At 41.5% G+C, this 26,854-nt stretch overlaps 1 protein-coding gene across 5 annotated transcripts in view; it reads right to left on the bottom strand.

Annotated features, from left to right (window-relative positions):
* Positions 1–4,457: 4,457 nt before the first annotated feature.
* NISCH (nischarin) overlaps positions 4,458–26,854 on the bottom strand; it is a 65,577-nt gene continuing 43,180 nt past the window's right edge. For 2 of the 5 annotated variants that reach the window (XM_075833774.1, XM_075833773.1), the window contains 7 exons: positions 24,834–24,889; positions 21,724–23,013; positions 20,352–20,526; positions 19,493–19,640; positions 19,155–19,283; positions 15,147–15,308; positions 4,458–9,103 (listed from right to left, as the gene is read on the bottom strand). In XM_075833774.1, the coding sequence (XP_075689889.1) occupies positions 8,484–9,103; positions 15,147–15,308; positions 19,155–19,283; positions 19,493–19,640; positions 20,352–20,526; positions 21,724–23,013; positions 24,834–24,889 (2,580 nt within the window). In that variant the 3' untranslated portion in view covers positions 4,458–8,483. Of the gene's footprint in view, positions 9,104–15,146; positions 15,309–19,154; positions 19,284–19,492; positions 19,641–20,351; positions 20,527–21,723; positions 23,014–24,833; positions 24,890–26,854 lie in introns of those variants that run through there. The other 3 variants (XM_075833777.1, XM_075833775.1, XR_012850029.1) reach the window with 3 other exon arrangements.

Raw genomic sequence — 26,854 nt, 5'->3', positions numbered from 1 at the left:
CCTTCCACAATTACTGGGAGCCCTTAAAACATGGCTCTCCTGCATCTCTTCAGGACTTTCACAGGGTCTCCTACTGAACACTCAACACCATAGGCTGTAATAAAAATAACAAAAATGTTTATATATTTATAAAGTGCCAACATATTCCACTCTTCAATTTAGATGGATCACGTTCAGACAAAATCGGACATTAAATAGTAACAAACTAATTAATAATTCAAACAAGAGGCGTGAGTCCCCTGCTCGCAAGGGTTTACAATCTATGAGAATATAGGGGTGACTCAAAAAGTAAAAAGTGCTTGTTTTGTACAATAGTCCAGTCATTGTTAATAATAAAAATAGCGTAGTACATAAAGCTGCATGAGCCGGTCACCCAGAGAGTATCTGTGCAGAACAGATATGAAGTGCATTAGGGTGCAAGAAGTGTGGGGGATACTGTTGCATGAAGGTATCAGGTTCTGAATAATAATGTAGTGGAGGATGGTAAAGGAACGGAAATGTGTTTTCTTGGCACACTTAAAACAGTGGAGGATAGGAATTATTGGGATTGCCTGATGCGGCGCATTCCAGAGGACTGAGACAAATCTTGGAGACGGGAGTGGGATGTTTCAGATTGTCTAATGTTAGACTGAAGCCTCATGCACACGGCCGTGCCCGTAATCACGGGCCGCGATTGCGAGCATGGCTGGCCGCCCACATTCTCGGCCCGTGCTCCCATACAAAGTATGGGAGCACGGTCAGAAAACGCAAAAGGTATTACATGTCCTATCTTTTGCGGTACACTTCTATGGCCCGGACACCTTCCCGTAAATAAACGGGAAGATGTCCGTGAACAATAGAAGTGAATCCATCCGTGATTGCTGGCTGTAATTGCGGTCCGCAATTACAGACGATTTTTACGGTCGTGCGCATATGGCCTTAGATTATAGGCAGTACGTAGAGCACTGGAAGGGTGGTAGACAGAGATGAGGGAGGAGATTTAAGGAGGTGCAGCACTGTGGAGAGCTTTGTGGGTGAGAGTAATAAGTTTACATTTTATTCTGAAGGGTATGGGCAACCAGTGTAGTGACTGGCACCGGGTAGAGGCGTTGGTGTAGCGGTTGGTCAGAAAGATGAGCCTGGCTGCTGAATTCAGGATAGATTGGAGAGGAGAATTTAGTGAAGGGAAGACCGACTAGTGATAAAAGGGCGGATTCTGTTAATGTTTTTGAGGCGCAAGTGACAGGAATGTGGAAGTCATTGAATATAAGGTGTAAAGGAAATAGGAGTCTAATATAACCCCAAGACAGCGGGCATGCTGCCTAGGAGTTATGGTAGTGCCACACACGGAGATGGAGACATCAGGTTTAGGCAGATTAGTAGATGTTGGAAACAAAAGGAGCTCAGGTTTTTTTAAAGATTTTGTTTCAGATAGAGAGAGGACATGATGCTAGGGACAGCGGACAGACAATCACTGGTGTTTAATATTCCAGCAGGGGTGATGTTACAGGAACCGGTATATAACTGGGTGTTATCAGCGTAGAGAAGGAAGCCATGCGACTGATGGTCTTATTTGTGGATGGTGATCGTCACACATTTAACCACTTTAATGACCGTCATTCTTATACATGACCATTGTAATGGTCCCGCTTCCGGGTCATCCTTTTTTTTAAAAATTTTCAAAAGGTGATAAAAATAGTATACATCTTCAGTACATACAAATATTTCACCTCCCCTCTCTCCTGTACTGTAGAAAAAAGATGAATACACATATATTAATGTATGACTTTATATAACATACGTCATCAGCCATCTTTCCCGGTTCTTCCCAAAGCTCTATCTTTTGTTCTTCCTTATAAAATGTATATTTGCCTATTGTAATACTCTATTAACATTCATTATCCAGCATTTTTTGGTAGGTGTTTCTTTAGATATCCAATTCATCAGCATCCTTGCATAATAAAGCAGATGCATTGTCATGAAACATTTGACTTGCTTATACACTTTAAAATTCCTATTTTTCCAATATGCAGCTCTCTGGTACCAAAGGAAAACTTATATCATACAGTTCATCAATACATTTTTTAACCTCTTCCCAAAACTGGCCTATTAGGCCCTGTTCACACTGGTTTTTTTTACGCGGAAGCCACGTCGGAAAACTCGCCAAAAAACGGCCGAAAATGCCTCCCATTGATTTCAATGGGAGGCGGAGAAGTTTTTTTTCCCGTGAGCGGAAAAACCGTCTCGCGGGATAAAGAAGCGACATGCCCTAGCTTTGGCCGTTTACGTCTCTGACCTCCCATTAACATCAAAGCTGTCCCGTACTGTAATCATGTTTTCAGTACGGGACAGTAGTTCCACGGAGAAACAGGGACTCCTAGCATCGTACATAACTATGATGCTAGGAGCCCGGCTCCCTGCAGTGTGTTCGGTCTGGGACTTGCGGCCGAAATACGTTCCGTCCTTTACGGACCGAACATGCTCGTGTGAATCCAGCCTTACTTGCAGGTGCCGGACATATTTCACAGCCAACACCTTGTTCTAACAACTTGTATTGGAGATCACTCAGATTCCGGATGTTTAACCCCTTAGATGCTATGGTCAATGCTGACAAAGGTATTTTAGTGGTTTATAAAGTGCTGGTTTCCGACTGGTAATTATGATGGCAATTGCAAAATACAGGACAATGGTAATCCCTAAATTATTTTGACTTAATTGTTTTGTAACCTTAGGAACAATTGTTGTCTCTAGGAACTCTCATTTTTAGAAATGACGTAAAACATTTTTGGTAAATAGCCACATTTAGAGACAGTTATTGGCCTCCTTCGCAGATCCATGCAAGAATACCAGAAACAGTACAGAAGCATGCTGTGCTATTGTTTCTGGTAAAACCATGGACCCCCCCCTGACGGAACCCATTAAAGTCAACGGGTTCCGTCTCCAGCCGGTGGTATCCGTCGTGCAACGGAATTGGCACTTCCGAATATTCCGTTGTTCTTCTCTCTGACAGAAGAACGGAATAGAAAACGCGGGTGTGAACTCAGTCTTACTGGTATGTATTGAGATAGCAATTTTATATATATCTTGTATTGAAGTTCTTTATAAAATGTATTTTAGTTTCCTGCGCATGATTAATGCAGAGAATGAAATATGTAAATGTTTTTAATGTTTTGTTTTCAGACAGACTTATTCTTTTTGTGATGCAGGTATTTTAGCTATTTAGATCTGTGTGCGCGTGCATACTTATTACTTATCTTGATACTTTATGTTTAATATCCATGCATCGATATGATGTATTTTTTGCCAATTATATCATAAGTATATCACCACTATTATTTGTAGTGCAGCTGCATTATGCATTTTGTTGAGGACGCTGTCGAGTCCTCTTGTGATTCTACTATGGACGACGTCTACTACTGTATGGCAAATAGGTGCATACGTCGGTTGTTAAGGATCTGCCAGACACAGCTTCTGTGTCGACGCCCGTGGTTAATCAGTCTGCACCTGCTCCTAAGTCTGATAGAGTGACTCCTTCGTCTACCACTCAGGCTGGGAGGCTGAGGAGAGGGAGAGCCTATCACAGCCTGGCCAGACAGAGCTAGCTCCCGCCCTCTGTCTATTTATACCTTAATTTCCTGCTTCTCCTTTGCCTGTGATTCTGCTTGTTTCCTGGCTCTGATGCTGCTGCTTGTACTATTTGTCCTCTGCTTCATATTGACCCTGGCTTTACTGACTACTCTCTTGCTCTGCGTTTGGTACCTCGTACACTCCTGGTTTGACTCGGCTCATTCACTACTCTTGTTGCTCACGGTGTTGCCGTGGGAATCTGCCCCATTTCCCTTAGCTTCTTTGTACCCTTGTCTGTCTGTCTGTCGTGCAATTAGTGAGAGGAGGGACCGTCGCCCAGTTGTACGCCGTCGCCTAGGACGGGCCGTTGCAAGTAGGCAGGGACTGAGTGGTGGGTAGATTAGGGCTCACCTGTCTGTCTCCCTACCTCGTCATTACATCGGTGCTCTACATTTGGCATATGTCGGGAGGTGTATATATGCTGAATGTAAGTAAATACGAGATGTTATTTATAGCTCATAGCTACTGACATTCTCAACAGCATCAAATATGTCACATAAATAACACTATTAAAACATTGCACCCGTTGCCTATAGACAACTTAGTTCATACTTGTGATGTCACCCATGATCACAACTAAACGGTCCATATACTGTAATCTTCCAATCACATCAGCAAGGAGACATATAACCTGGCTTCAGGAAAGTTGGATCTTTCAAATATAGCCATTAATGTAGGAGAACCACCTGTAAGACGTTGCATCTGTACATGGCCTTACAGAGACTTGCTTCAGTAGCTACAGGCCTGCTGGATACAGTACGGGTAGGAATGCATTATAACAAAGGCAGAAATAAAAAATTATGACAAAAAGGCAAAAATACGTTACAAAAGTTTATTTTGAAATTGCACTTTTAGAACAAGAAAACAACACTAATATCGAATGATGCATTAACCATAATAATAGTTTTTCATATTCTTTTATCAATATATACTGTGCTAGAAAGGTAAATATGATAATTGATTCTACAGGTATTTATGTTTTCTTTCTCTATTTAGTAAAAGATGACTTAAAAAACAAAACTCTGCTAATACTGTACCTGGTAGTCCAGAAATCCCACTAATCTGAGAAAAAGGTGGGAGATGGGGCTACGGCCTTATGCACAAATCTAGAATACAAGGCTCTACAAGCTTCAAAATTGTACGGAGATGTGGTATGGAACCCATAGAAGTCTATGTGGTGCTACTGTATCTCCAAATGCCTTCGATTTCATATGGAGCTATATAGTTTTCTTCTGACCAAAAAAAAAAAAGAGATCCCGTGTTGCACCGTATGACGCATGGTGCTGTATGAAGACCCATTAGGTGGCACAAAGAGCGCTTACAGCTTCATACAACAGATACAGGCTCTGTGCACACCGTTCTACCGTGTTTTGAGGGAAAAGTTGGAAATCAGACGTAAAGTGGTAATGGAGAAGAGTACTAGCTTAATTACTGTGCAATAATAACTCTTGGGTTGCAGAGTAGTGTCCTTTTTGAAAAAGCAAATTATTTTCAGTGCCCATAGTGCAGGGATTTCTTTACGTTTTAGGCTAGAGCTACACAGTAACTTTAGCCTGGACACAGGTGGCACGTTTAAATATCGCTGTGTGGTCACGGTGTCTCTCTGCCTACACTGTAGTAATGTAAGTGAATATGGCCGCGTTACGATTCCCAAGTTCCTGTGACTGCAACTTGACAGTCGCAAGAAATTCAAAAAAGTTTGTATTTCTTGTGATGGTTGTGGCAACATCTGGGTTGCAGCGAGGCCACGTTCACTTACATTACTACGATACAGGCAGAGTGACACAGTGATCACACATCTATCTTTGGATGTACAAAAAAAAAAATGTTGTTAGTGTGGAAATCTGTCTTTACAGTCCTGAACTATCATAGAGTTTACTTTAATCTAGGGCAACACCACACTATGTAGACTAAGATCTTATACCTGAACCAACATGGGTGAGAACGGTCTATCAACTAACAAGAAACTATGGATATCTAATGCGGATATTTTGTAGTGTCGCAATAGGCTGCATTCTGAGAATTATTAGCTCAGGCAGAAAAATGGCCACCACCACCACTTGTATGCAAATATAATTTTTTAAAGTATATAGATGTGTCCACCATTACTTTTTTAAAGGGATCCTCACAAATCAGCAGCAGGAACTGGCCATAGCGCCTGCTGGAGTCAGACCCCACCGTTCAATGTTATCGTCCTGGAAAACCCCTATGCAATTCTCTAGTATGTATAATAAGGTTCAAGGAGTTGTCCGGGACTTTTTTTTTTTTTTAAACTTGCCCTCTTATTCAAGAAGAGTAAAGGTATGTTCATACAGGGCGGATACGCTGCGTATAAAACACAAAGCGTATCCGCCCTCGAGCCTGCAGGGCAATACAATGTTAACATACTATATATTACAAACTTAGAGGAAATGTATGACTGCACAATTTCTTTAAATCTATTTTGTGGATCTGAACAATGATAAAGAAACACAGAGATGAGACGCAATTTCGATCCATAACAACATCAGATCCTGTCATAGTGAAAAAATACTAAATACTGGTGGTGCTACTACAAGTCTCCCCCTCTACCAGTCTAATGGGTATCTCCTGAATAGCTGGACAGGTCAGGTTAGCATCATATTAGAGCGAACATACTACTTCAGTCTGGTTCATTGGTATTGTGTTTTATGACTGCGCCTCCAGCCCAGGCCACACTGAAAGGCATTATGGGCTGTATGGGGCCCTCAGGTTGTGCATCTGTTCCTAAAAAGACATCTTCGCCACACAACATATGCATGAAAATGTCTTATAGTGCATCGGAATTAGTGCCAAAAAACGGCCAAAATCACCCTCCATAAATTTTAATGGGGGGTAGAGGCGTTTGTTTCCTAGATGTCTTTTGGCCGCTCACAGGAAAAAAAGCAGCATGTCCTTTCTTACCGAGCGGTTTTCGCTGCGTGTTTTGCCTTGCATTAACTTCAATGGCCGCGGTTGAAATATGGCGCAAAAAAAATAATTGGAAAAATTAGTGCAAGAAGTTCAAAATCTGCCTCAAAATTCCTGAAAGAATTTTGGATGGCAGATCTTTTCTCATACACCGCTGTATTATGGATCCGTATTGCATTAGTAGGACTGCTATGGGCCCAAATTGTACCCCCTGTGCACCTCTGATTTTATACAGAGACACAAAGAGGTTTTTGTCTCTCAGATTACATATGAATCAAGAATTGTGACATGTTCCATCGCACGCCATATTGTGGATGTATTCTTCCCTGGAAGTATTGCTTTTTAAGGAGAGAATGCAGTAAGGAGGCACCCTACAGAGGTACACCGAGTGCCTATGGCTCCAAAATAAGGAACCATAGGGATTCCATGTGTCAACACACAGGCTCCACACACACAGCTTTCCTATGTGCATGAGGCCAAAGTGTCAGAATAATCTAAAAATGTTGCATTATTAAATATTGAAATATGACATTTCTCACGACCAACTCTTTGTACTAAGAGAGAAGCTTGGCTTGGATAATTCACAGCAGCAGATAAATAGGTTACATACAAGTTTAATAGTATACATTACAGGAATGAAATATATAAATGTGAATTGGCTCAAGATGGCAGCTTTGTTCAAGATATAGTAAATGTGCTGAAACATGAATATCATACAAAACAACATACAGAAAAAACACTTTTTACCAGCATGCACATTTACGCAAAAGACCAGATTAATGGTTAAGAAAGAAAAGTCAGCATGTTATAGTGAATCCCACACCGATGTTTAGCTATAGCTTACTGATCTTTGAGCTTTAAGATGCAAGTGAGTTAAATCCTTTACCCCAAAGTGTTACACTGACAGGAGTCTCGGGAGCGGAGATATGCGGATATAGCGTATTAAACCATGGAGAGTGGCTATTTTGTTAGTCGGTAATATCACCAGTAAAAACCAGCAGCTTTCCAATGTGAGACCGTGGGAATAACCCGCCATATCCCAGTCTCCTGGACCACAGTGAGTGTAACCTAAGGAAGGTAGGGGGATACGGTGGTTAATGCAGTAACACTATATAGCAGTATATGATAGAGGAGAAGATCAAGCATATATAGTTTTTTATGATTTGATTTAAGGATTTGATGCAGTTATTATAGAAAATAACGGACGATGCGGCCTCAGGAGAAACCCCAGCAGAGGCGACACAATATAAATTGGAATGGTGAACCCTTTGCCTCTTTGTTCTAGCAATCAGCGGGGTCACCAATTGGACATTGATGACATATTTTAGGATTATGTCATCAATGTCTGTCCTGTTACAACCCCTTTAAATGCTTATAGACCTCACAGAGTGAGCCTGTGAGTCTTGCTGTTCCCACCCACATCCAGTGATTGGCTGCTCTCCCTGTACACAAACTCATCCAAGGAAAGCTGTCAATCACTCTGTGTGGGTGGGGGAAACAGGACTCACAGGCTCACTTTATAAATCCTGGCATTTTTACATAATGCTTTTTATAACCATACAATATGATATATACCCGAGCTCGGCATTTTCCCCTCTATCATATGCTGCCCCCAGATAGGGTATCATAGCCACACTTAGCCACTTTAAATCTAAAGGTTAGGCCATCTGGCTATACTTGGACTCCTTCATATATTCTCATACATTCTATGAACAAAAGCATAAAGTCATGTTGGAAAATCTCCTTGAGCTGTATTGTTTCTATTGCTTAATATGTCCTCAGATTTTTGGTCATATCTGAATAAGATCCCTTTATAATATCAGGACACTTAAGCATAAGAAAGAATTATCTCTCTTGTATTTGCTACATGTGCTGTAAATGTCAATATAAATGTGCATGGGAAAGCAGCGATTACACCATATTTGGCTTCGATTAGTGTAACATTAGTCTTATCCTGTCAACTCCAATGGTAACTCCCTACCACAGAGTATCTCCCACTGGCGTGCAAGTAGTGAGATCAGCTTTTCACGGCAGTCAGCACTTGGTATGAAGATGTACCACTGGACTTCTCGATCTCCAACACATGATTTCTGAATATCAGATGGGATTAAAGATTCTCCAAAATGATCCATGGATAAGCTATGCATCAAGTCTTGGTTGCTGGAGTCATCAAAGACAAATGTTAGAGTTTGTGGGTAAGTTTGATAACCCATTAAAACACGGTCTAGATCCCTAATACGCCTCCCATCCATTAACTGGTACTTATCTTTCTTTGGGGGTTCTTTGGCGAAATCAGGTAGTGGATAACTAATGTAATCTTCATTGAACAAAAACAGGTCTGAACTTGTAAGGATGAGGGTTTTCGGCTGCAGCAAAGCTTCTTGTTCTGGTCCTTCGGCAGAATTTACATGAAACGCTAGAACATACAGCAAAATATTTAGAGAGGGCAACATCCCAGAAGTGTCGTTCTGTTCAGTCACAATGTAGGTAAGATCTCCAATCTCCTCCTCATTGGGATATATGAACTTTACCCTGCTAGAATGGATCAGTTCATAATTTTCCATTTTTCCTAAAATATAAAAAACATATAATTTTACTTACGAATTGACAATTTAATATTGTAAAATGTTATATAAACAATTATTTTTTAACCGATATCGCACAATGAAGTAAAGTGCAATATGTCAAAGTGGGCCCATAAATAACCCTATTAGGCCCACCTTCACACGTGGTGTGTTTGCTGCAGTTTTTCACTGCAGATTCCACACTGAAAATACGCAATGACGTGCAGTACAAAGCATGGGAACGTGGTCGTACATATAACATTTTCACATGCAGCGGAGTGGCTTTAAGGGAATGCCTTTTCTGGTGCTGAATGGTTTCCAGATTTGCCGCAATTTTTTGCTTTTGAAATCCAAATGGTGAAATCTGCTGCAAAATATGTTTTCTTACACATGATGATTCTGCCACAGATTTCAGGCCATTTCCACAGCGGATGTGTGCTCATGGTCTTAAAGGAGATAGTTTGCTTTGGGCAATCCCTTTTTGCTAAAAAGGTTCTCCACAAATAAGCTGATCATATGATCTTTAGGAAGCGAGGAAGTTTCCCTACAGCGCCATTACAGGGAAAATGAAGAATTACACGGTGCTTATTAAAATCAATGGGCTGTCTGTGTAATGCATGGACAGGCTGGGTCTTCCAGAGAAAGAGAGACCCTCTTTGCAGCAGCTCTTAAAGGCTGTATGAGCAGATGTGCCTGGTCAAGCCGCTCATCCCATTCAATGAATAGGACGAACTGCACGGTCAGCACAGCCACCCCTACAGTACAGAAAATGTGTCTGTGTTGACAATAAAGGGGACGCAGTGCTCAGAGAATGCTGCAGCTCCTTCATTGTGATGAGACGGGGGGACACTAAGGGTACATGTACACGTAGCAGAATTTGGTGCAAAAGATTCCGCAATGTGTAGATGAAATTACTAGAAATCTCATTTACTTTCCTGGTACTGTATTACGCTGCAGATTTGCCGCAGGAAATTGGATAGACCATGAATGCTCCCAGAGAACTCTTAAATTGAATGCAGTTGGTCCACTAATAACACTAGTGCTACAAATAAACTCAGCCTTAGGCCTCATGCACACTAACGTATTTTTTTCCTCCCGTAAATACTGGCAAAAATACGGGTCCTTGGTCACACGTATTCGACCCGTATTGCACCAGTATTTACGGACGCGTGCCCGTAAATACGGGTCCGGTGTCACCCGTATTCCACCCGTATTTACGGGCACGTTTTCGCTGCAAAATTGCACTGCACTAATCGGCAGCCCCTTCTCTCTATCGGTGCAGGATAGAGAGAAGGGACAGCCCTTTCCATAGTAAAAGTAAAAGAAATTCATACTTACCCGGCCGTTGTCTTGGTGACGCATCCATCTTTCAACATCCAGCCCGACCTCCCTGGATGACGCAGCAGTCCATGTGATCGGCCTGTGATTGGCTGCAGCGGTCACATGGGCTGAAACGTCATCCCAGGAGGCCAGACTGGAGGAAGAAGCAGAGAGTTCTGGGTAAGTATGAACGTCTTTTTTTTTTTTTTACAGCTTTATCTATATATTGTGATCGGTAACCACTGTCCAGGGTGCTGAGAGAGTTACTGTCGATCGTTTAACTCTTTCAGCACCCTGGACAGTGACTATTCACTGACGTCGCCTAGCAACGCTCCCGTAATTACGGGTGCACACACGTAATCACCCGTAATTACGGGAGCCCCATAGACTTCTATGGACCTGCCCGTGCCGTAATTACGGCCTGAAATAGGACATGTTCTATATTTTTCAACGGCACGGGCACCTTCCCGTAAGCATAGCAAGTGGCCAATAGAAGTCCATGAGCCCGTAAAAACGTGCCGTAATTACGGGCGTTTTTACGTTCGTGTGCATTATAGAGTTGAAGCAAAGTAAAATTTAGATTGGGCAACCATCAAAATTTTTGAAAGCAGTGATTTTTAGGACTAGAAAAAAAAGTTACTCAGCCGTTTATGTAGATAGAAACTATGAAATAGTGGTATAAGCAGAATTACACTACAAGTTCTGAGGTTTCCATAGATGGGACACATAATTACATTGAATAATATACTGGATAAAGTCTAGTTCAGCAGAAACATCACACCCCATGTCAATAAACAACAATATATTGGACAATCTGGTGTGTTTTACCTTCTTTTCCATATTGACTCGTGAATCACAGGAGTCAGTAATATTATACTATAGAGAGATATATAGATATTGGAGATCAGCACAGGAAAAAAATAAGGTTATGTACTGGTTATGATGTGATAACAAATGTGTTCTGTGGGATACTAAGCGATTGTGGGTTTTTAGATATCCTAAATGACCATTTGTCAAAAAAACATTGTTATACCGTCACAGTAATCTCTTCACTGTTAACATACAAAAATAAGCGCTGACTAATAAACAGGATGTCAGCTTCTCATGTCCGGAAAACGCACGCCTGGGAATAAGAAAGAGTTATGATAATAGGCGCAGTGTATCCAATGAGCCAGGAGGGACGGTGATGAACACTGCAGGCGGATTTGGGAGTTACTGCTGGGATTGTGTGTTGGATTATAAAAGGGAAGAAGTTGCATCAAATACATTATGCTTCCAAATCTAAATGGTACATTAAAATTTCTATAGTCCGGCATCTAAGCAATTGTTAACCTGGCACTTGTATTTGAACTGTAATGTAAAAAAAATATTCCTCCAATTAAAAAAAAAAAAGTTATATTAGATTTGTGTCAGCATTTTATTTTGAACCGTTTTCCTAAAGTCACTACAAGTGAATTTTACTTATCTATGACCATCCAGTAATCCAGAATATTTGATAATATATTAAACCCCATTTATATTGGATTAAAGGAATTGTATTATATTTTAACCCCTTAACGATCACCAATACGCCTTTTCACAACGGCCGTTAAGGGTACTTATGCCAGAGCGCCGCCTATTCATGCTGTGACATAAGCAGAGGGCTAGAATAGGCTCTGCGCCAGGACTCTGTGGAATCCCCTGACATCGCTGTCCATATATGGACACGCGATGTCTGGGACTTCCCCAGAGCCAGAGTCACGGGCAGAGTGCTAGTATAGATCCCAGAGCCGGAGTCCCGGGCAGAGCGCTAGTATAGGCTCTGCTCCGGGACTCTGTGGAATCCCCTGACATCGCTGTCCACATATTGACAGCGATGTCTAGGGCTTCCCCAGAGCTGGAAGAGATGTCAGGAGCACAGCTGGAGTCCCAGGCAGAGTGATAGAAGCGGCTCTGCTCCGGGACTCCAGCTCTGGGCAAGCCTGTGACATCACTGTCCATATATGGCGCTGTGGCAGCATCTACAGAGGGCGCTGTGGCAGCATCTACAGAGGGCACTGTGGCAGCATCTACAGAGGGCACTGTGGCAGCATCTACAGAGGGCACTGTGGCAGCATCTACAGAGGGTTTTCAGCCGATTTTAAAGCATCAAACTTTTTTTAATGCGTTTTTTGGAGATGTTTTTCTATGGACACAATAAAAAATGGCTCCAAAAACGGCTCAAGTAGTGACATGCACTTCTTTTTACAGGGGAATTTTTTTTAAGCGCCGTCTTTTCAAATGGCTGTGTCAAAAAACGCTCCGTCGGAACAAAACAAAGTTTTCCCCATTGAAATCAATGGGCGGATGTTTGGAGGCGCTCAGCTTCAAGTTCTTCAGCCATTTTTCCAGGGGGTGTGAACATACCCTCACACTAGATTACTACCAGAAAAAATGAGCCAAAAACAAACATTATGTGTATAAAAATGATAAGAAAAGAAATCTGCATTTATCACAAAAAACATTGCAATAATCCCATCACTAGCCAAACAAATAAAAACGCTATAGCCGTTCAACTAATGGCTGGTCCTGAAGCGGACAGATCTGCAGCACCCCTATACTCGTATTCTGCCAGAAGCAGCAACTCTAGTAACTTACAAAGTAATTGAAAGTGAATCCTATTTACAAACAAGACATATGTTTCCTCCTGGAGTGGATACGTTAGGCCTCTATTTTGAATGCCAAGAGCGGTCTACATTCTTTTGCTTTCCTGTTTTTGGAGACTTTTTTTTACTTGACAATACTTCCTGTGTTACATGACATCACAATGACTATAAAGTCAACGAATGTTAGGGCCGGTCTTCCTGGCTAAGTAACATACCATAACTGTAAAAATACAAGTGCAATGCATATAAACAATATTTACAAATGTAGGAAAACTTGTTCACATCATTGTCATCATAGCAGAAAGATTCCATGTATGATCACGATTTCAAACATATATTACACATATATTATATGGCTGTGTGTATATATCTATATAGTAAAAAGTGAGACTTTCCTCTCTCATTACAACCTCACAAGCATTCGTTGCAGCTAGTCGCATTTCATTAGGTGCAGCCGATCTGAGTCAGATTGTTTTTTTTACAGAAATTCAGTACACAGGGAAAATAAATATATCATCATATAAAATACCTGTCAGTATAGCATCACTATGCCGTAATCTAGCACCAAAAACAGACCCTCTTTAAAGGGCTTTTCCAGTTGTAAGAAATTGATGGCCTATCCTCAGGATAGGCCATCAATACCTGATTGGTAGGAGTCCGATTCTTGGCCCCCCCGTCGATCAGCTGTTTTGAAGGGGCCATGGCGTTCATGCAAGCACTCCTCCCCCATCATTTCTTACCTGCTGTCAGCGATTCACAGTACGAGCAGGTAAGAAATACAAGGGAAGCAGCCGCCGCGGCCCCTTCAAAACAGCTGATCATCGGTTGCCGAGAGTTCGACCGCCACCGATCAGGTATTAGATGTCCTATCCTGAGGAAAGGCAATTAATTTCTTAGAACTGGAAAACCCCTTTAAAAAGGTACCAGGTTTAATAAAGTACTGCAGCTAAATTTCTTTGTGTTCTTTACATGCGATTTTCATTAAGATCAAATATTGATTTGTCCACATATTAAACTTTATATTGGGCACCCCTACATTTTCACATAAATATTTACAATTTTATTTTATAGGTGAAAATCCTCTTCAAGGGAAGGCACACACATAGCAGAAACGCTGCAAATTTCTGCAGCAGCTTACAATACCAGAATAGTAGAGGAGATTGGTTTTTCCGCACAGAAATTGAAAGGTGAAATCCGCAGCGAAGTTATGGCAAAACCTGCAGATGGATTTGCGGCGGATATTTCCACTGCGTTTGCACCTAACTCCTAAGGAGCGGTTAGATTTGCCAGTCCCCTCCCCTCTGCTGCTGTAAGAGGTGCATGGTAATAGGACTTCTAAAGAGGACCTGTCAGCTCTCCTGGTATGACTGTTTTACACAGTTTGCGGGCGAGAACACACGGAGAGGAAGTCAGACGCGGCCGATAGCACACGTGCATTCTGTGGTTGTGGATGGCCGCACGATTTTGCTAGTAGAAATGTGGTATCAGCAGCAAAATCCTGCGCCCATTCACCCCCTCATATGGGCTTGGTGTCGGCCGTGTGCGGCTGTAGATCCGTGTGTTCTCATTCAACAGTGTCAGTTTTTGCAGAGACATGCCCCATTAACAAGGGAAATAGTAGCATCCAATTGTCAATTTTTTCATTCATTTCCAGGAGGAATGACAGAGTTCTAATCAATGATCTTCCAGCATTGTTACTTTCAGGGAAGGAATACAAGTATTTACTGAAACAAATACGTCAGGCCAGCCGACAGGTCCACTTTCTGGCAATAAAGGATTTTCTTTACCACAGCAAAAGGATGGCTAATAATAAAATAATCAAACATGAAAAAAATAAAGTTCAAACAAATCATAAAGTATCATTAAAGGGGCCAACTCATTCTAATTTCTGCAAGTATTCATGTGATCCTGCAGAATTAAAAGGGGATATGGATGGCATAGAGGGGCAGGACTCGCCCATCGTAATACTACATTTCTATGGCAGTGCTGCTGGAGGGTAAATGTGGCCACATCGACAGCTCCCCCTGATCCGCTCATCATAAGGGAGTTACCAAAACATGATGACAAAGAAAATATTTGTAATTAAAAGACTTGGGCCTGTTACCGGTTTTCTTTTTCCCAAACTCCGAATAGAAGTCTTTCTCTATTGGTTCTGGAGATGGTGCTCGTTCCAGCAGGGACAATGCCGACATTAGATGTTGAATGAAGGTGTGTGTAGTGTAGCTGTCTCTGGTCAGACACGTCACAACATGATTTGGAGAAGGACCTGTTAGCAAAATTAAGAATCAAAATGATAGAACAATGAAGACATTTTCTCAGGCCTCATGCACACGACCGTATTTTTTCCCACCCGTAAATACTGGCGTAAATACGGGTCCGGTGTCATACGTATTCGACCCGTTTTGCACCAGTATTTACGGACCCGTGCCCGTAAATATGGGTCCGGTGTCACCCGTATTCCACCCGTATTTACGGGCACATTTTTGGCGGCAAAATAGCACTGCACTAATCGGCAGCCCCTTCTCTCTATCAGTGCAGGATAGAGAGAAGGGACAGCCCTTTCTGTGATAAAAGTTAAAGAAATTCATACTTACCCGGCCGTTGTCTTGGTGACGCGTCCCTCTCTTCACATCCAGCCTGACATCCCTGGATGACGCGGCAGTCCATGTGACCGCTGCAGCCTGTGATTGACCTCTGATTGGCTGCAGCGGTCACATGGGCTGAAACGTCATCCAGGGACAGCCAGGACGTCGGGCCGGATGTCGAGAGGGACGCGTCACCAAGGCAACGGCCGGGAGACCGGACTGGAGGAAGCAGGAAGTTCTCGGTAAGTATGAACGTCTTTTATTTTTATTTTTTACAGGTTGCTCTTTATTCTGATCGGTAGTCACTGTCCAGGGTGCTGAAAGAGTTACTGCCGATCAGTTAACTCTTTCAGCTCCCTGGACAGTGACTATTTACTGAAGTCGCTTAGCAACGCTGCCGTAATGACGGGTGCACACATGTAGCCACCCGTCATTACGGGAGCTCCATAGACTTCTATGGACTGTCCGTGCCGTTATTACGGCCTGAAATAGGACATGTTCTATCTTTTTTAACGGCACGGGCACCTTCCCGTAAGAAAACGGGAAGGTACCCGTGGCCAATAGAAGTCTATGAGCCCGTTATTACGGGTCGTAATTACGACCCGTAATAACGGGAGTTTTTACGGTCGTGTGCATGAGGCCTCACAAGAAGATTAAATAATAGAGAGATCACAAATAATCATCATAATAATAATAAATACTACACATCAATAGAGATTTTCTATTCACATATCTGTAAATAATATAGATATATAGATAGATCATACAGAGTTAAGTGATGCTATATAGGCGCTATTGATCTCTTCCATTAGAATAAAGGCCCTTTTACACGGGCCAATGGTTGGGCAAATGAGCCTTCATACGAACACTCGTTCCCGATTATTGCCCTATGTAAACAAGTCAACAATCAGCAAATGCTCGTTCATCGGCTGATCTGCTCGCTCATGTGGCCCATAAAATGGTCGCTAGTCAGCAGCACATCTCCCTCTGTAAACAGGGAGATGAGCTGCCGACATGATGGAAACATATGGGAATGAATGATCGTAGTAACGATCGCTCTTCCCCATACATAACCAATCATTGCTCCTTGTGAAAGGAGCAAACGAGCGCCGATCAACGAGTAGTCTCGTTGATCGTATCTCGTTTTCACGACCCATATCAGGCCATGTAAAAGGATCCTTAGTCTGTCACAGATTGCTTTTGCAGGAAGTTCTGCCTCCTGTGTCAGCTACCGATTGACGGACATGTAGGGCTACCTACCATTGTTTAAAAAAAAGATGCTCTTCAGCAGCTGCAATGTGAATTATAAGGTTTTGTGTCCCAGTTGCTATAAAACATCATAATACACACCTCAGCTGCTGCAGATCTACTTTTTGGAAAGGATGAGGGTGTTTCATATCAATCGATAGTGGACAAGAAGCTTCTTCTTACAGTTCAAAAAGAGATTCTGCACCAACTAAGGCTTCGTTCACATCTGCGCCTAAATGACACAAACGGACACGAAAGTTTTCCGTTTCCATCACCATTGATTTCAATGGTGACTGATGCAGTGCCAATGGTTTCCGTTTGTCTCCGTTGTGCAAGGGTTCCGTAGTTTTGACGGAATCAATAGCGTAATCGACTACGCTATCGATTCCGTCCAAACAACGGAACCCTTGCACAACGGAGACAAACGGAAACCATTGTGACCGGATCCATCACCATTGTAATCAATGGTGATGAAAACGGAAACCTTTGCTTTCCATTTGTGTCAGAGTCCCGTTCCGATGGAAAGCTCAGAGGGAACATCGGAATGGGACCTTGGCGCAGATGTGAACGAAGCCTAAGGCGGGTATTATAAGGAATAATGTACCCCTACTTACATAGTTACATAGTAGTTACATAGTTTGTACGGTTGAAAAAAGACACATGTCCATCAAGTTCAACCAAGGGATGGGAAAGGGGAAGTGGGATAGGAAAGGGGAAGTAAAAAATTTCTACACATAGCAGTTAATATTTTTTTGTTCTAGGAAATTATCTAAGACTTTTTTAAAGCCATCTACTGTCTCTGCTGCGACCAGCTCCTGCGGTAGGCTATTCCATAGATTCACAGTTCTCACTGTAAAGAAGCCTTGTCGCCTCTGCAGGTTGAACCTTTTTTTCTCCAGACGGAGGGAGTGCCCCCTTGTTTTTTGAGGGGGTTTTACATGGAACAGGATTTCACCATATTTTTTGTATGCGCCATTCATATATTCATATAAGTTAATCATGTCCCCCCTTAGTCGTCTTTTCTCAAGGCTAAATAGGTTTAGTTCTTTTAATCTTTCCTCATAACTTAGATTCTCCATGCCCCTTATTAGCTTCGTTGCTCTTCTTTGTATTTTTTCCAACTCCAGGTCATCCTTTCTATGATCTGGAGCCCAGAACTGGACTGCATATTCTAGATGAGGCCTCACTAATGCTTTGTAAAGTGGTAATATTACATCCCTGTCCCGCGAGTCCATGCCTCTTTTCATACACGACAATATTTTGCTGGCCTTTGAAGCAGCTGATTGACACTGCATGCTGAAATTTAGTTTATGATTTACAAGTACACCCAGATCCTTCTCAACAAGTGACTCCCCCAGTGTAGCGCCCCCTAGGACATATGATGCATGCAGGTTGTTGGTACCCAGATGCATAACTTTACATTTATCTACATTAAACTTCATTTGCCAAGTGGACACCCAAACACTTAGTTTGTTTAAATCTGCCTGCAATTCACAAACATCTTCCATAGTCTGAACTATATTACATAGCTTGGTGTCATCTGCAAAAATAGAAATAGTGCTATTAATCCCATCCTCTATATCATTAATAAATAAGTTGAATAATAGAGGTCCCAGCACTGAACCCTGGGGTACACCACTTATAACTGGGGACCATTCAGAGTAGGAATCATTGACCACAACTCTCTGGATACGGTCCTTGAGCCAATTCTCAATCCAATTACAAACTATACTTTCTAAACCTATAGTCCTTAATTTACCCATTAGATGTCTATGAGGGACAGTGTCAAATGCCTTTGCAAAGTCCAAAAACACTATATCCACAGCGGCCCCTCTGTCTAGGCTTCTGCTTACCTCTTCATAAAAACAAATCAGGTTGGTTTGACAACTTCTGTCCTTCGTAAAACCGTGCTGGCTGCCACTTATAATGCTATTTATTGTCACATAATTCTGTATATAGTCCCTCAATAGCCCCTCAAACATTTTCCACACGATGGATGTTAAGCTTACTGGTCTATAATTACCCGGCGAAGACCTAGAGCCCTTTTTGAAAATAGGCACCACATTTACATTTGCCCTGCGCCAGTCCCTTGGCACTATACCACTCATGAGAGTGGTATAGTGACGGGAATAGATTTACTCATCCAGCGGTCTGAAGCTTTTCTATGGTCACAGACCCCCTTGACGACTTTACATTATGGTAAATATAATGGCTTTTTTGGCAATTTTTAATTACCACATATATCATGTGAAAACCTATTCACAAAGAGATGATCTTACCAGTTATTCTAAAGAACTGATCAAAGAGTCCAATGTTTACAGACTGCAGGTCACTAAATGGAATTACAATGCAGTAGCAAGGGTGAAATATGCTGAATTCAGACCCTATTTGGGGTTGGCTGCAGCGATCTATAAAGAAAGGCAATAACAGCATTAAAAATATAATATCACGGATACTTTTATACACATTTCACAAAAATCTAATGGATCCAAACACTGAAGATACAATTACAGCTTTATGTATTCAAAAGCAAGTTGGAAAACGAAAGCAGAAAACTTTTAACCCCTATGCCGACGTCAAGATCCGCCATTTATTGGCACATATGTACATCACTTACCCTGTGGATTTAGATCTAAACATGCGTCATCCAGCACAAAATAAATCGCTTTTGTTGACAATAAAACGCATGATGTCATTTCAGAATCTGGTAATCGATACAGAGTCACTGAGGTCCACATGAGATAGCGCAATTCCTCATTGTCAACCTATAAAACAATGAGTATTATTAGACATTAGACACCCCTACAGTACAATGTTTACACACTAGTTCAGGGCAGATTCATACCTGCGTTGTTCTTTCCATTGTTCTGGTCTGTCAGAAGAGCAGAACAACGAAAATAACGGAGACGTCACTTCCATTGTATGATGGACGCTTTCAATGCCCAACTAAACCCTGTGACTTTAATGGGTTCCGTTGTGTTTCTGTGATTCTACCGGAAACAATAATGCAGCATGCTGCACTATTGTTTCTGGGAATTTTCAGACGGATCTGTGTTGGAGGCGCCTAAAGGAGCCTCCAACGCAGATGTGAACATGCCCTAAGGTGGCCGTACATGTGCTAACAATTCTATCTGTTCTATTGTGTCTATGGTCACCGAATGATCAATTCTGACAAATGGAAATGTCCAGAGTACCCAGGCTCTGATATTAGAACGAAGTTCATCAACAACAGGACACAAGAGCTTCAGGATACCCATTGACAACTAAACTTACACATCACTCGATGCTAGGGTTACCCCTTTTTTGGGGTATTTCAAATATAATCTATTGGTTTTAGACACAAAGACGCACAAGCAAAGTAGACCGTGGGCTGTTACAATGTATTGGAGTCATATGACGAAGCTCCACCTAACAAGGAGACCGCTATATTACACTGCAACCTTATGTTCTTTGATCTCCTGCTGGTATATTGTTACCTCAGAGATGCTGCTATGGAAGAATTCCACAATTCTTCTCCCGATAAGTGCAGAAATAAAACGAAAAGGTATAGATGCTGCCAAATGGAATGGAATCTGATTTTCTTCCGATAACTTCTGAAATAAACTGTCAGAAGGGTAAAACGTTGGCAGTGCCATCGGAGGTTTAGGACGGCTAGAAACAAACAGAAAAAGAAAACACACAAGTTACAGATGACTTTGTGATGTATCTAGTATAATGGAAGTCATTTACCTAAAGGTGTTGTACAGAAAAACATGGCTGCCTTCTTCCAAAAACAGCGCCACAACTGTCCACAGGTTTTCTGTGGTATTGAAGCTCAATACCAGACACAATCCAGGGTCAGGTGTAGCGCTGTTTCTGGAAGAAGGCAGCCATGTTTTTCTAATCCTGTACAACCCCTTCAATACAGTAATTTTCCTTTCATTTATTATCCAACCGCCCAGAAATTCTGGAATCACACAAAACCAGCAGCAAAAAAAAAGATTAGGAGGCTCCCATCAGTGTCGCAATGGTTCCATCATTTGCATAGATGGTGCGAAAATGTCCAAAACTTAAATCTCGGGACACAGGCCTCTATAGAGCGCTCAAACCCGTCTGCAATGCTTAGAGATATCGGTTACTGAAAAAATGACAACATCGTAACCAATCAAATTTAATTAAATGACCGTGAAAGCTTACAGGTAACTTAGCACTGTGATCTATACATATATCTATGACTTAGCAAAAAATTATTTGGACTGTTTCCCCTTTAAGTTTACGGTCAGTACTATATAGATCCATCAGCAGGCTATAGGTTGCCCTTCACAGCAGCATGCAATTGGTCAATAGACAAATAAGACTATTGTCAGAAGACTGCTGACAGGCTTGCAGGACAATGGAATACCAAAGTAACAAATCTAGATATAAACTTTAGACGAAGCATTTGTCCTCAGTATCAGTTGGGTGAAGCTATGACTAGCCATACGCTGCAGGGGAATAGTAATATAACATGCTGACCACTTAAAATAGAGAGGTCCCGAGCGGTGGTCCCGCTTCAAGACATTCATATGACCTACTAGGCCATATGGAAGGGGGTTGTCTTCATGAGACAACCTCTTCAATAAGGGGAGCTCATTGGGGAACTCATCTATGTCTCCCAGTCCTGGGAGCCAGTAAAAAAAAAATATAATCCAAAAAATGTTCTGCTAGATTGGTCTGGTAGGCAAAATATTAAAAGAGAGTTCAGTCAACCACTCAAAAGATACATTTAATAGTATAGCGTTTTCTTTCCAATCAAGGTCCATAAATGAGGTCTCACCGCAATGTGGATAAAGCAGAACTACACATACGCAAGTAACACAAAGGTCTTACCTTACACTTTGCAGTTGTGTTTGGTCTTCCAGTACACGTTCTGCGGTCTTCACGTTGCTTAAAGACTTTAAAACAACTATACTTTTAACATCTTGAATTGAACTCCTCAGTAGCTTATAAAGTGATAAAAAGTTACATTTATCATTAGGCAACACAAATAAAGCAGTAACAGTAAGAGAGTCAAAAATGAACTGGAGAACATGACTCTCCTGAAGTGACTGCTTATTGCCGGGAAAACAATGTGTGGGATGCACAACCACAGAGGCAATAGGAATCCTGTTTAGTCTGAAAGAAGTGTGCGAATAGTCAGCCATTCCTTCATACTGATAAATCATACGGAAATCAGTTCTGATTAGGACCATATCTTGGGGTGTAAGAAATAGCCAAACTGGACAGGACGTATCCCCGGTTTGTTCAGAAATGGCATGTTTAGTACAACTGAGAGATTGAACACAAAAATCGGTGCCCAATGGAGTGTTCTCAAATAGAAGACCTTCTTGGGAACTTTGCCTCGAATTGTCCTCACAATAAAATAGACAAACTGGGAAATATCCCTTCACGTCACAGTCCGATAAAGTAATCTGATGTTCTTCAGTAAGATGTTGGAAGAACGCCTGGATGCCATTTCCATGCCCTGCAGAGGAAATATGGGGCAAAGTCATACAATTTTGTGAGCAACGTAACTGTAAGCAAGAGAAAAACTCTTCCAAATTCCGAGCATCTGTAAGAATAATGACAAACTCTTCTCCATTTTTCACACTTAATCCGAGGCAACTTTCTGGTATGAGGAAATGGATTTCAGTTAAATCTTCATAATAATAACAACCAACCAGTTTCAAGGAGGAAGGACGGAAAATGTGTTGTTGCTGAAGTTGGTCATTGTGCACCTCAAACAAAGCAAGTAAAGTATCGGTTAACACGAGGCATGAAGAAAATTGTTTGATGCAACAGTCTCGCTTAAGATGAATTGTGAAGTTCCAGAGTACCCGTATAATAGTGACATCAGTATCTTGTAAAAGAGGTCCATTTGAAAAATTGTGGTCTCTCTCATGGAGTCCCATTTCAAAATAGCCATCCCCAGGCTCACAAGTTCTGGAATCAGCTCTTGGATTATCAATTGTTTCCACTATTCCCGCTAGATGTTGCTTCTGTTTTAATGCATGGGCAATCGATGTAGAGAAATAAGGGATGAAATCTTGATCAGTGATCGAATATGAAACACAAGGAATAGGAAACACGGAGCTGTGAAGATCTGGTACTACTGTGGTTTCCTCTTCCACGTTAAGCCCACTTTCCATTGAAAGAACAAAAAGAAAAATCAGTTTTAGCAGAGCAAACCAATACTTTTAGACAATTACAGAGAACACAGTCATTTCCATTGTTGAAGTGTTTGTCCCACGAAAATCTTTTATCATCTATCCACAGAATAGGCGATAAATGTATGATTGCTACTGGTCTGACTGCTTGGCTAGTACAGCACTCGGCTATATACGTCGGTCTCAAAGAATGAATGGTGCTGTAGTGCGCACTGCTCCATTCAAATGGGGGCGATAGGACGCTTGTTCTGGTGATCGCTGGGGGACCCAGCGGTCGGATCCGCAGTGATTTTATATTTATCACCTGTCCTATGAATAAATTGATAACCGATTTTCGTGGGACAACCCCTTCAAATAGAGTGGTCAGCCTTGAACAATCCCTTTTGCTAGAGGGGATTCTTGAGGATATGTTGATCCTGGAACATACTGCTGCTGTGACCCCAGTGATGAGCTGTAATCTGCAGGTGAACCTGGCAGTAAGTGCTCAATTATCCTGCAGCACCACCACAGGGGAATTAAAGAATTACATAATTTCCATTTAAACAATGGACTGTCTATGTAATGAATGGACAGACTGGCTTCCCCGGAGCAAGATGCTCCTTATAGATGCTCTTCCCTCTGTCTAATTATGGGGTCCAGGATGAGAGGTCCCCCTCTATTAACAATTGCTTGTAGGGTAATTTAAAGGGGATTGCTTAAGCAAATGACCCCTTAACTCAAGGGAAGGACTAAAATGCAGTTAAGTACATAGCAGAGCAGTAGGTTAAAAATGTGGGGAAATAAAAGACAAAAAAATAAGTAAAGAATGAAAATACAAATGTGTACAGAGAAGTAATCACATGGGACAAAAAAAAAAAAGATATATATATATATATATATACATACACACACACACACACACACACACACACACATATTGTAGCGTCCACGGCCCGTCGGGATTACTCGCCCCCCGATGGCCGCAGCCATGCATCTGTGAGAACTGGCCTGCATCTTCTCCCTAGGAGACGCCAGCGCTCACTTCCGCTCAGTTCTATTCTGTCCCGTAGGGTGCACGCGCGCACATGAAAATAATTATCAATTAGCCCATGATCACCCTGGACTAATAAAAGAAGGGCCCTGTCCCTTTACTCATTGCCTGAGTGTTGTTGTGTTTACCCGTGTTAGTCTTGCAAATGGTCCCTTAGTGTTATCCTGTTCTCAGTGTTCCTGTACCTGCTACCCGTATCCTGTGCTACCGTTGTTCCTGTGCCTTAGAAAGTTGGAGTCGTGTTGTGCCACCGGTCATGCCTGCTGTGTTACACCACGCCTGGTGTCTGCTGCCAAGGTCACATCTGAGCCTAGCCATTGCTACTGTCTGAACTACTACAGGTACCCTTGTGCTTGGACTATATATTCATTTGACTTGGTACACTGTTTGGCCAGCTGCTATCCCGCTACGGTGGTATGGCCCGGTGGGTCAACATACCCACATATCATGACACATTATATATACACACACAACCACTTTATTTTATTTTTTCCAGAAAAACGTAGGTTGAGGGAATTACTAGCACAGATGAAATGAAAGCACATAAGTGGAGAGATAGAGAAGGACACATTACATGGTGGGATGAAGGCAGATTAAGTCTAGTCTCAAGGTAACAAATATGATTGAGAAAATACTAAATAAACATGATTTTAAATAAGTGTTGGTGTAATGTTTTTTTTTTTTCTCATTCATGTAATAGTTTTAATTTTTTGCGAATAAAGATTACTGAAAGACGTTCAATGAATGTAAGTGAAAAAACTCACCTAACCAAATGAAGATTTTTGTTCTGGTCTGGCAAAGGTTCATCAGATGTAGTTTGCTGAAAAAAAGGCATTTTACACACTTTCACTCTGATGAGAACGATCATTGTGTCAATCCAAATAGAACACTAACAAAAAGCAATCATGAGGGTGATGATGCCTCATCCGCATAACACACACACACATATATATTATATATATATATATATATCTATAAAAAAATTTTTACAAAACACAGAGCCCAACCTCACGCAGGAGAATACCGGTTTATTTCTACTAAAATCATATTAAGAATGAGAGAAGTTTTGATGAACGTCTATGAAAGAGATTATTACAATTGCATTATGCACGTTACTCAGTCGTGACAACCAGTTTGCTGCAGCAAACAAACAAAAGACATATTTAAAGGCGATGTAAACCTTTATATGGCACAATTAGTATTTTTTTTTTATAAAAAAGGTCAGTCAGGTTGATTAGTGCAACATTATAAATAGTTTTTTTTTAAAAAAAATATTTTTACTTTTTGAGGTACAGCTGCTATGCATTCTCTAATACAGAGAAGCTGTATCGTTCGCTAAATCCTGCTCCCATTAGATCCGCGGGACGACGGGTTCAGTGAAAGTGGGTCTTGCGAGTCTCTTACCCACCTGTAATCTATCAGATCTAAGTTCACAAACTTAGATGTGATAGATTACAGGTGGATCCTGTGTGTCAGAGACTCGCAAGACCTGCTGATACTGAACCAGTCAGGTCCGCGGAACTGATGGATTCAGGTCACATCGAAAGATACAGCTGCTCTGTATAGAGAATACAGAGGATCTGTACCTCAAAAAGTAAAAAGATTTTTTAATAAAATCTATAAAGTTGAACCAATCACACTGATGGACCTTTTTTTTTTTTTCTTCAATAAAAAAGGTTATATAAAGGTTTACATAGTCTTTCATTTTGCAGGTTGTTACTTATAAGCCAAACAATAGGAAAAACCAGTTTAGACATAATTACTGAAAATTAAAAGTCCAGCCTAATAAAACCAAGCCAGTTTATTAAGGCAGTTATTCTAAAGACTAATAGGAGGTTAATGGGGAGAGACTAGTACGGTGTGAGTTGGCCCTTAAAGGCAACCTGTCACATCAAACATGTAGTCCAATCTGCAGACAGCATGTAATAGAGCAGGGATAGCTGGGACAAGGTAGGGTGGTAGACAGAGATGAGGGAAGAGATTGCGGACCTAGGACTGAACCCTGAGGAACCTCTAACAGCAAGGGGAAGAAGAGGAAATGTAAATGATACACTGAACGAGCGGTCAGAGAGATGAGAAGAAAACCAAGAGAGAGCAGTGTCCTTAACACCAATAGAGTAAGACATACGGAGTAGGAGTTGGTGGTCTATAGTGTCAAACGCAGCAGTGATCCAGAAGAATCAATTGAGAGTAGTTGTCTTTAGATTAAGCCATCAAGAGATAATTTGAGACTTTAGTAAGGGCAGTTTCTGTAGAGTGTGGGGTGTGGAAACCAGATTGTAAGAGGTCAAGAAGACAGTATTCACACTCATACAGGGAAGACAGTCAATCAATGGTTAAGACCGCCCACTGGACTCTTTAGTCACAGTGAGGACAAGCAATATGTCAATAAACAAAAATTCTGTAACACAATGCGTTACCATTCCCCTTGTCAATAGATGTGTCCCTATACAGTCCGGCATTGTCAGTGTGTAGAGACACACCCCTTTGACAAGGGGAATTGCAACGCCCAGTTGTCAATTTATTCAAACATTTCCAGGAGAAATAACAGAGGAATGGCACAATGCAGTTCTAAAAAAATATTATCCAGAATATTATTTTATGGGGAAAGCAAATATTTACTCAAACAGATGTCAGGAAAGAAGACTATTTTGAAATTATGCCTAGCCAATAGAATACATTAAAAATACTTATTTAATACATTGTCTATACATCATGCATTAGGACAAAATTCAACTAGAAAGCAAGGCAAGACAAAAGATAAGCAATAATTTGGAAGCTCGAG

This window comes from Rhinoderma darwinii, chromosome 7, assembly GCF_050947455.1.
Source record: "Rhinoderma darwinii isolate aRhiDar2 chromosome 7, aRhiDar2.hap1, whole genome shotgun sequence".
NCBI lineage: Eukaryota > Metazoa > Chordata > Amphibia > Anura > Rhinodermatidae > Rhinoderma > Rhinoderma darwinii.
This window is presented reverse-complemented; position numbering and strand designations above follow the sequence as displayed.